The sequence below is a fragment of the Cotesia typhae genome, unplaced genomic scaffold (genome assembly GCF_013202065.1).
Source record: "Cotesia typhae breed Kobodo isofemale line unplaced genomic scaffold, CoteBio_Ctyphae scaffold_13, whole genome shotgun sequence".
NCBI lineage: Eukaryota > Metazoa > Arthropoda > Insecta > Hymenoptera > Braconidae > Cotesia > Cotesia typhae.
The window spans coordinates 19,971,842-19,983,142 of NW_027423774.1; the positions used below are offsets into that span (position 1 = coordinate 19,971,842).

An 11,301-nucleotide genomic window follows, 5' to 3' on the forward strand; every position below is an offset into this window, starting at 1 on the left:
AAAATATATACGCAGTATTGAGCCATTTAAAAAAAATTAAAAAGAAAATAATGTGGAGGATAATATTGAGTAAGTGGGAGCAAAAAAGCATGCAAGTAAAGTACGACAGGCGACAGATGTCCTTTCGATGACGCATCACAACATGGAGCATAAAGAAATTTCTCCCACTTGTTTAAAAATCACCCCAAACTCCCCAACGCAGAGATAACAAAAATATTACAGGCTACTATAGTGACGGTCGAAGTTTAGTTGCTGCTGTTGTTGTTGTTGTTGTTATTATTTCTGTATATTACTGATCGTTTTCACAGTATGTAAGTACGTCACACTCAGTCATACGCATACGCTTACACTTATTTTGATACAAGTAAAAAAAGACTACCTACAACTTGAATTCAAGATTAAATGTGTTTGTGATCCTGTCATTGATAATTATTTTTTTTTATTAAAATTCTTAGTGTCAAAAAATGTATTGGTAAACTTTTGGAAAATTTTTGTTCAATATTAGACGACGTACGACTGAAAAATTGTCAATTTCGTTTTATAAGTATGAAAATATTTAATGTATGTGTATTTTTTTTTTTTCAAGTATAATTATAATTATTTTAATGATTTTTTTTAATCTTGAAGTTTCAGTTTTTGTGAATTAAAAAAATTTGAAAAATCGCAAGACTCTGGTACTCTGGACCCGTGGGTACTTATGATCTCCGATCTGCTGGTCTACATTGTTGAGAGTATAAAAAAGTAAAAGTAATAAAATATACAGACCAGAATATATACTCATATATTTATATAAAAATATAAAATGTGTGAAATATCAAAAAGCCAGCGGAGGACATATCGTGATCAAGATCCACCACGAATTATGAAAGACAATGATAGTGAAACCAATAACGGGAAAAATGATTTTTCACCGAGTTCAGAAAATACATCTACTACAGTTTTCAGGAAGCATCAGCAACATCAGCAACATCAGCAGCAGAGGTGGGAAGAGGCGTCGATCTCAGCAAAACTCGCTCCCAACCGAGTTGTAGATTCCACAGTCAGTTTGAAGCGAGACAACAACGCGAGTGTAAGTGGTGTTAATAACGTTGCTTCAGTAAAAGTGCCTTCCTTATCATTAGAATCACCATCATCATCATCATCATCATCATCATCGTCGTCGTCTTCATCTTCATCTTCACCAATATCACCGTTATCATCATTGCCATTACCGCCACCACTACTGACTGTTACTGGTGCTGCAGCTACAATATCCGGAACAACTTTTAAAGAGGTATGTTGTTGCTATTTTTAATGTTATTATTAATAAATGAAAATAAATTTAGCATATATTTGATAATTTTAAAAATTTTTTCTAACAAATAAATTATAGTAAAAAAATTGACATTTAGAAATTTTAAAAAATTAAAAATGCAATTTTTTAAAAATACATTTTTGGAGCTAATTTTTTTGTTGAATAAAATTTAAAAATTCTCTAATGACTGCTAACTTTAATAATGATAATTATAATAATTATTATTATTTTAATACAATTTTAAAATTACAATTACTGTGTAGACGTATGGTTATAATTGCTAGAGTTAAAGACAGTAGTAGAGAATATTTAAAATCCTTTTATCTTTAATTTTTAAGGTTCATTAAGCCTTTTCATCACAGATACAACAGATATTGTATAAGTTTAACCCTTTGTTGTTATATAGGTATTATTTTTCAAGAACTAAGGGAATAACCAGTTAAATTGACTATGAAATACACATATAGACAATAAAGTAACAATGAGACAAGAACGAAGGGTTGAGTGTGCATACACATATATTGGCTAGTCTATATAGTTTAGTTACATTTAAAAAAAAAAAAAAATAAAAGCAGCATGGCTATGTGGTAGGTCCACTACATGCGTTAGACTTCTATGTCAATGAATATATCTATTATATGACAAAAAGAGTGAATTAAATTTATGATGTATCTCGTTGGGTCAATCAATGAGAGATGACGCAGCTGCTATATACTCTATCTAAGTTTTTAATTTATTTTTTGACATTTCTTGGGGCTTTATGACTGTCATTAAAATCCGGATGCCATGAACAATGGATCATCGTTTTCTAAGAAAAAGAATGATCCACTGAATTTTTTTTTGTCTTTCATCTTTATCTTGCCAAGGGATAATATTTTTTTTTTATTTGTGCTGGCTCTTTTTTTCTTAATCTTTTTCTCCACTGATGCACTCTGGTGCCTTAGTTTAAAATCCCAAGCCTCCAGGGCTCTGCTTGTCATTTGATCCTGTAGACGATAAGGTTCATCCCTCTTTTCTACTCGTGAGATTCCATTTTATATTTTATAATAAATTTTTACTATTTCGGAGTATTTAATTTGATTTTCAATAAATGTTAATTTTATTTTATTTTTATTTTTTTAAATTACTTGTTAGTCACATAATTTAACGCTACTTATTATTATTTTTTTTTTTTTTGTAGACAGTATTTTAAATTTAATAGTCGTGAAAGATGCTAATTTTAACGTGCAATTAAGAAAAAATAGCGAAAGTCATAATTAAAATGTATACTTCCGTATTATATTGTTAGTACTACAGATGTGAAAAAAAATAATTATTAAAAACTTATATATTTATTAAAGTATCATTTTAATCAAAATTAATTGCAAAAAAAAATTTTTTTTCTAATTTCTTTCTAATGTTATAAATTTTATTGTTTAAAATTTAATCACAACATTAATTATATCATTACATAAAATAATTTTGTATCGTATAATATTTTATTGAGAAATACTACATACCTTTTGATACCATTTTTTTTAATAACATTTCACTCAACGGTTAATAATTATTACATTATCAGCAATAAATAATTAATTATTATACATTTCAACATTTGCGGATATGAATAAATAAACAATTATAAATTACATTTTTCTATTTATTAATCGTAATTCTTAAAATGAAAAAAATTTCTCTTAAAAGAAAAAAAAAATAAATAAAAAACAGTTAAATTTATTTCCATAATATTTCGCTAATTTTTACGAGACAAGTGTCATTAGAGAAACGAAAGTTCCTCGCGGGCTCGGTGATACGGAAACAAAATAAGAGCCACTTCCATGTCATTGAATTCAGAAAGTGTTTTTATTTGTCTATTAGTTTTTTTTTTTTTTTTTTTTTTTTTTTATTACGTATTTTCTGACAATTTAGGATATGTACAACTTTAATATAGAATAACTTTTTAAAGAGTAAAATTATTAAAAAATTGAGAGATTTTTAGTAAGTCATTGAATTTTTAATAAAAATATAAATTATTTTGGCTGGTAAAGAGCTTGTATGACAAGATAATAATATTCTTCAATTGAAAAATATTTTTTAATATGTTCTTTATGGTACTAAATTTTTTATGACAAATTTAAAAATTTCCAATTTACACTTTGTTAAAATTTTTACATGTGGAATTTTTTTTATTGTAATTTAATTGTTAAAAGTAATTATTTTAGCATCCACTGACGAAAATTTATTTTTTTGATGCACCTTAAAGTTCATAATTTGAATTTTTTATTAATTTAACAAAATTATTATTTATTGCTTATTGTACAAGTATTAATGATAATGATCATGTATCATATTAATATTATTTGCATAAATTATTGTTCTATCATTGACATATAAATTAAAAACTTATTGTGACATAGAAAAAAATGAAAAGTAAAAATTGTAATACATATTTTTTTTTTTTTTTTTTTCGTAAAATTATCCACGTAATAATAATTTAAGAAAATTAAATCATTAATAAATGATAAATGTATATAATAATGCAATATAGTACAATATAGTACAATATAGTACGCGCTTTTGATTGAGTCAGATTGTCAGATTATTATGATTACAAGTGAAAGTCCTCGTGGTTATTCTTGGTACATTCAGTAACTGACATGCTCTTGAGCTGAGAGCTTCAACACATTTCAAGCTAACTTGTACATACTAAATGAAATATATTTATTTAATAGTAGTTTATGTCGATTGAACGATTTTATTTTTTGATACACGCAATTGTTGAAATATTTTGTTTTATAAATTTAAATGACATGATATTGTCGATATATTTGTTGTGAATAATCGAGTGTAGCTCTTGATGACTATATATGTGTACTAGGAATAATAAAATGAAAAACATCTGTTGGTTAAATTACTGGTAATATTTTTTTCTTTTATTAATTTTATGATAGACTATAATATTATATATTTTAATGATATATTAAATTTAATTATATAATATTAGTGACAAAAAATCTTAAAAGAACCAAAAATTTTATATAGATATTATTTACTTTAAAAAATCTTTTTTTTTTAATAATAAATATTAATTCTCTTTCCATAATTTTTAAAATCTATCCATAAAATTAAAATACAGTTAAATTGTTTTCACTAATAAAAAATAATAATAATATAAAATAAAAATATTTTTATTACCATAAATGTAACTTACTTTTATAAAATAAATTTATTTCATTTTTATTTTGCATGTGTCTAAAAAGAAAATATAATTTATAACCTTTACTTGCTGAGTGCATAAAGATAAAGACAAATATTACATTAATTATCAATTCATATAAATGAAGATTAAGATCTAGTGACATAAATGTACATCTACTAAGTAAATATAAATCTGAACTATCAGACATTTCTTTTTTTTTATATAAAATTGCTTGCTGTTGTGTAGTAGTGTATGCAGTATTAACAGTTATAATTTCAAGTACGTCCACACATATGAAGCGTATATAGTATAAATGAAATAAATCGACATAAAAATAAAAAAGTAACAAACAAATCTAATTCAGGGGCGGGGTAATCCGTTATATTACATATAATAGGTCACACACTACTCAAATGATGAGTAAGTCGTCTGGTTTCCTTATTATAATATATACAACATATTTTTTATAATGATACTGAAATTAGCAGGCATCCGAGAATTTTTTTAATTTTTATAAAAAATTAATTCTAATAAAAAAAATAATTTTTTTAATTAATACTTAGAATTTTTTTTGAATTTCTACTTGTGGAATTTTTCCCAAGATAATTTAATTGTTATAAAAATAAAAAAATTTTTTAAGATGTCTATTGGCTTCAGTGTCATTTTTTATAATAATTTTTTCAATCACTAATTTGTGTCGTTATTAAATTTATTGTAAATTAAAATTAAAAAAAAAATTATAAATTACAACATATAGTGATGTAATTGTATACTTTTAATAAAAAAGATAAAAATAACTTAATACATTGTGTAAAAATTACTTATTCAAATAAAATAATAGCACTGATAAGTTAAATTCTGTTACGCTTATAATTATTATTTATTATATACATACAATATAAATTTACTTCCTGGTGTTTTAACATATCAGTAATACGTTAAATTACTTAATACTTTTTAATTTGTATAAAATGAAATTAATTATGTTACAGCATCAGTATAAAAATATTAATACTTTATTTGTTTCTTAGGAATAAAATTAAAAAAAATTTTACGAATGATATATTTTAAAAAATCTCAGTTTTTAATTTAGTTTATTTAGAAAATTATTTATTTTTGTGCAGTATAATAGATAGACAAATTAATACATTGTAAAAAACTATCATAGTTTTATTTTAATAATATAAATTGTTCAAAAATTTAATTTTAAGATGAAAAATAAAAATTAAATATTTTTATTTAATTTTTAAAATAAAATTTAACATTAAAAAAATATAATTACTTATTTATAAGTGGTCTAGGTATATAATAAGGTATCGAATGTATTACTTATATGTTCCCATTATTAATTGATAAATGATGAATAATCATATGATAATAATAATAATCATTGATTGTTTTAATCTCTGACGTACAAGAAATATAAAAATTTAATAACTATGGGCTCTTAAAATTTGAGTGACAGTAAATACAACTCCCATCTGGTAGTAAAATTAATATTTATATACTGATGACTAAATAAATTTATTCATCCGATAATGATGATTTGTATAAAAAATTTACGATGTTTTTTTAAAGAAAAAAATTTATCGCACTAAGTATGAAAATTATTAATTATATTTTTTTCAAAATTATATTTATTAAAATAACTTATAAACAAATACTATTAAAAAATTGCAATGTTAAAAAAATGCACTCATAATCAACTTCCTTCCGGCAAATATATTATATACATATGTTTCAATTCAGATAAAAATAAGAGTTGAGTATTATAATCTACATGATAGTATTTCGTTGAAAAGTATAAATTATACTTTCGTTTCTTATTCCACTGAGTGATCAGTTAAACGGACAACGCACCTTACACTCTCGTTCCTGTTTCCTATATCTAATCATATTTATACTCTAACTCAGAGTGATACTATCATGCTATAATATTATGTACTCTATAAGTACAGATTTCGATTTTTATAACTATCTTAAATCCCTTCAATCATATAATAATAATAATAATAATAATAATAATAATAATATAAAAATAAATAAAAGAAGATTATAAATTAAATATAAAAATATTTTTTATTTTTTTAAATCTTAACTTAATTTATGAAAAATAATTTTTAATTAAGTACTTTACACACTAACATTTTTTAATTATATTTTAATATTTTTGATTTACCATTAAACCATTAGAATTTTTTATTTAATTATTACTTATTTATTTACTTAAATTTCAATAATTTAAATTTATTCTATTTTTTTTTTTTTTTTTTTTTTTTTTTAGATAATCAGAAACGACGGCCTTCAGAAAAATCCCGAAAGTTTTGAGTCTATAATAAATGGTAAGTTTTACTTTATTATATTATTAAAATTATTTTCTTATTAAAAATAAATGTAATTATTTATCTATATTGATATTTATTGCATTAGTTTATTTACTTTCAATTAAACTGTTACTAGTATTGAAAAAAAAAAAAAAAAGATAATAATAAATAAAACAAAGTTTCACTTTTATTTCATAAAAATAAATCATCTAAAACGTTGTCTAGTCTTTACGATTTTCTTACACCAATGTGATCATATTATTTGTGTTTTTTAACGATTTATTTTCTAACACTTTCATTTTATAAAAACTTTGTTTTAAATGACTAAAGTACTTTTTTATACTCTTAAACAATAATAATAATAAATAGCTGTCGATTATTCTACGGTTCGTTTAAAAATAATGTCAGAATATATTTTAAATACTTTCTAAACTTAATAAAATTATTATGGTTATTTTTTTTAATTTATAATTACACGCAAAAAAAATATTTTATATTTATAAATTTATAAGATCAATATCAAATCTTTTTTCTTTGAAATTCATAACAATCACATTAAATTAAATTAAATTAAATAACTATGAAAGAAATTATGTATCAATAGTTATCAATTGAATAAGGGATTAAATTATTTTTATATTTATTTTATTTTCACAAAATAAATTATTGAACAAGCATCAAATAATTCGAGGGAAAGCGTTGCATTAAATGACATACATTATTATTATTATTTACCTTGACATCGCGAGACTAATGAGATAAATAAGATAATAAATATATTTATTACTATTAATATCAATTTATTTTATTGATTTAAAAACAAATACACGTTTAATGAATTTTTGATTAAATATTGGAGCTCTCAAAAATTGAAATCTCGATTTAAAAAAAAATAGAAGAGATTTTATTTAAAAAAATCTTAAAATTAAATTCTATTATAATTATTAAATAATAAAAATAAAACTTCAAGTACAGCCTACGATGATTGATTAATCCGATCCTCCCACGGTTGTAGTTTGCCTTGACTGACCCACGTACATCATATCACTTATTTATATTATTATATTAGTACCTGAAGCCCTATATTAATAATATATATTAGCTATTTATTATAATCGAGGGCCGGCCGGTATGCTGAGTAGTCAGTAGAGTATTTTATTTGTTCAGTAAACTTTTATATTATATAAATTAAAATTTTAAAATAATGTCAGAAAATAATTCTGTTAAAACGCGTATTGCTATTTTAGAATCTAAATTTGGTGAAAAAAAATTTTGTAATTTTAGTGAAAATTTAGAACAAGGTTTTATTATTATATTATTTATTTTTTAAGTAATATTTTATTATCTGGCCTCTTTAATTAAAGTTAACTAAGTTCTTAGCTGGACTGGAATTAAATTAGTAGACTTTACGTTTTTTTTTCATAGATATTTAATTCTTAAAAGAGAATAATGTACTTTTAATTTTTTCTAAGAGCTTAGTAAACTTTAACGAGACCACTGCTTTAATTATTTATGTATTTATTTTTTTTTTGTTTAGGTAAAGAAATGTCTCCAGTGATGGGAGTACCTCCGCCTCCACCTGCTCCTCACATGAGTCCAGATGGTTTAATTTTACCCCGTAAGCCTTATAATCCGTGCCTCATATCTAATAATCACAAAGACCTTCGCAAAGAACTATTATTTAATCAAAAAATGTAAATTTTTATATTAATTATATATATAAATTATTATTGTTATTATTATTAATATTATTTATATATTTATTACTTGTTTTAGTGGGAAAAGTGTTTTGAATCAGAAAAGTGAACTTCAGAGAGCTCTAGAAAAACAACGTGAAGCCGTATTAAGACGAGAGACTGTCAAAAATCGTGAAGAAAATTATAAAGACGATCCAAGAACGGCATTACAAAGAGCACTTGAGCAAAGAGCGCGACAAATTGAGCTTATGGTAAATAATTCATCACTTTTTTTGTTTTTGTATAAATTAATAAATTTTAAATTATAAGTAAATTAATATTTTTTTTTTCAGGAACATCCTCCTGCAGCTGAACCACCGAATCCATTAGTGACTGCAAGAGCAAAATTACGAACACGCACGGATTCACAGTGATGAGTGATGTGATGAGAAAGGAATAATAAAGGCCAATTGTCGATTTGATTGAATTGTTACACTCTCTCCTAAGGTAGAGAGAACTATCGAACAAATCGACGATTTATAACGCGTTGATGTGGTTATTATAATTTAAATAAGTATATTAATTTAACTGAAAATAACATTTTTCTACACGCAACATTTTAAAATGTATATAATATAATATATGACAGTAGAAATAACTACTAAAATCAAGATGGTAACTCTACTAAATTTTCATCTAAAAAAAAAATGAAAATATCTTTTTCGATATAAAAAATTAATGATAAAGATAATGCTATTTGTATATTACTATATTCTTAGTAACAATTATAATAATATCGTATGCAGATTTTTCTCTTAACAGAAAATTTTTTTTTCATTTAAAAATAATAATTTTTTGTATTTTAAACGCATGGGACCACTATTACAGTGTGTGGTGCTGTATACTTACTAAAAGCTCAACAATTTCAATATTTTGTTAAAAATGTTTAAAATTAATTTATTATTTTATTTAAAAAGAAATAATCTTCGAATGATTATTATTTTGTATTATATATTTTAATTAATGTCAAATAAGAAATTAATAATTTCATTGTAATTAAATAGAATTATGTTATTTTAGTTGTTATTTTTAAGATTAAATTAAAAAAAAATGAATTAGTAATAATTAAGAATAAAAAAGAAATAATATACTTTATCGAGTACTATTAATCTCATTTTTTATTGGCATGTCGATAAATTATAAATATTTTTATGTATAAGAAAATAATGTCAGTAAAAAATATTACAAATTTTTTTTTTTTGAATTTTTATATTCCAGTATTATTTAAACGGATTATTATTAATTAATTACCAGACAAAGAAAATAAAAAAAAATACATTTCAAAAGCAAAAAAATATTTTACTAATATATATAAAACAAAACTACGGAGTTAATATATGCGAAAATGAAAGAAATAGAAGATTGTAAATACAGATTATGGTGGTTGCAGTATTTGACAATCCAAAAAATGTTTAATACGTAAACGATACGTGTTAAAAAATAAATATTAATCAGTAGCATTATCATGATAATTATTTTTTGTTACAGTATATTTTAGAGTTTAAAAATGACCCATACAGTATATAATATAATTATTAGTAGTGATAATTTAGTAATCATCACCACGTGAAATAACTTCTTTACAAGTAGGACGCAATACCAGAGTATGTTCGAACTGAGCAGTATAGCAGCCTTTTATGTCAACCAACGGGGATAAGCTTCAACAGCACCTTTATCGCAAAGATCTTTTAATGCCATTTGATATTTGGTGCATCCAACACGATCCAGCCAACGTTTACAAAATGCCAAAGTACCTATAGCAATAATAAATAATATCAATATTAAAAATTTTTATAACGAAATAGAATAATGACTTTTTTTTTTTTTTTTCCTACGAATACTTACTGAAATTTTTGTTAATAGTATTTAACAATGATTTACTACTTTGTAATCTCAATGGTACAAAACCAGCTTCAAAGCTCTTCATGTAATGAGAACAATCAGCATCATCATGTACCACACCTCTGCCAGTGGATCCAAATGTTTCAATAGCATAAAACTCATTTTCTTCCATACGTGTAGCTTCACCACCACGTACAATAGGAACAGTTTTACCAGCATGAATACGATAAGGCGCAATAGAATGACCATTTAAATTTCTTATTGATTTAACTTGATAAGTTTTACCATCAATTTCAACTTCATATGATTCCATAACTTCTTGAATTGCAGCACCTACTTCGCACAACTGTACATCAATACCAGCAGCTTTTATTCCAGTATTAGTTGCATCTCTTACTGCTTCAATAAGTTTATCATATTTTGGATTAAATGATAAAGTAAAAGCACAATCAATTATTCGACCATTAATGTGGGTACCAAAATCAATCTTAGTTACGTCATCATATTCAAGAACGGTTTCATCACCAGCATTTGGAGTATAATGAGCAGCACAATGATTTCGTGAGCAACCTGTTGGAAATGCTAAGCCAGCTTTTAATCCATTTTCACCAATTAATTTTCTCGCAGTATTTTCAAGCTCATTACAAATTTCAATCATAGTCATGCCCGGTTTTACCCATTTCATAATGTGTTTTCGGGTTTGTCGATGGGCCTCAGCAGCTTGTCTTGCTTCATTATATATATCATTGTGCATTCTATCAAGTGCACGTGCCTCTTCAGTGGTAAATCTGAATAATGCTGTTTTTTCATCAACTCCTGATGGTGTTGGATGATCCATTATCTGTCCTATTGGAAAATTATCGTCTGGATATAAATCTCCAATTGGTATACTCGGTGGATCTGTCTGTTGTTTACCATCACCTTGTT

The 11,301-nt window shown here is 24.0% G+C and overlaps 2 protein-coding genes across 3 annotated transcripts; one reads left to right on the top strand and one right to left on the bottom strand.

Moving 5' to 3' along the window:
• The first annotated feature begins 94 nt into the window (after positions 1-94).
• On the top strand, positions 95-9,623 carry LOC141534246 (uncharacterized). Of its 2 annotated transcripts, none has more exons than XM_074253473.1 (6): positions 95-561; positions 628-1,273; positions 6,757-6,814; positions 8,334-8,490; positions 8,573-8,744; positions 8,826-9,623. In XM_074253473.1, exons 2-6 carry the CDS (start codon positions 803-805, stop codon positions 8,904-8,906), a joined length of 939 nt encoding a protein of 312 aa, XP_074109574.1. In that variant the 5' UTR covers positions 95-561; positions 628-802; the 3' UTR covers positions 8,907-9,623. The 2 variants fall into 2 exon arrangements, with proteins under 2 accessions (XP_074109574.1, XP_074109575.1); XM_074253474.1 differs by having other exon boundaries at positions 95-544.
• A 397-nt stretch (positions 9,624-10,020) lies between these two features.
• Positions 10,021-11,295, bottom strand: LOC141534245 (methionine aminopeptidase 2-like). The gene is made up of 2 exons (XM_074253472.1): positions 10,378-11,295; positions 10,021-10,286 (listed from the first exon to the last, which is right to left on the bottom strand). The coding sequence occupies exons 1-2, from the start codon at positions 11,210-11,212 to the stop codon at positions 10,168-10,170; spliced, it is 954 nt and encodes a 317-aa protein (XP_074109573.1). The 5' UTR covers positions 11,213-11,295; the 3' UTR covers positions 10,021-10,167.
• Between the last annotated feature and the right edge of the window lie 6 nt (positions 11,296-11,301).

Coding starts and splice junctions, on each gene's coding strand:
- LOC141534246 (XM_074253473.1), top strand. CDS start 803: ATGTGTGAAATATCAAAAAGCCAGCGGAGGACATATCGTGATCAAGAT. Junction 8,491..8,572: donor CTATTATTTAATCAAAAAAT/GTAAATTTTTAT, acceptor TACTTGTTTTAG/TGGGAAAAGTGTTTTGAATC. Junction 8,745..8,825: donor CGCGACAAATTGAGCTTATG/GTAAATAATTCA, acceptor TTTTTTTTTCAG/GAACATCCTCCTGCAGCTGA.
- LOC141534245 (XM_074253472.1), bottom strand. CDS start 11,212: ATGGATCATCCAACACCATCAGGAGTTGATGAAAAAACAGCATTATTC. Junction 10,287..10,377: donor TACTATTAACAAAAATTTCA/GTAAGTATTCGT, acceptor TTATTGCTATAG/GTACTTTGGCATTTTGTAAA.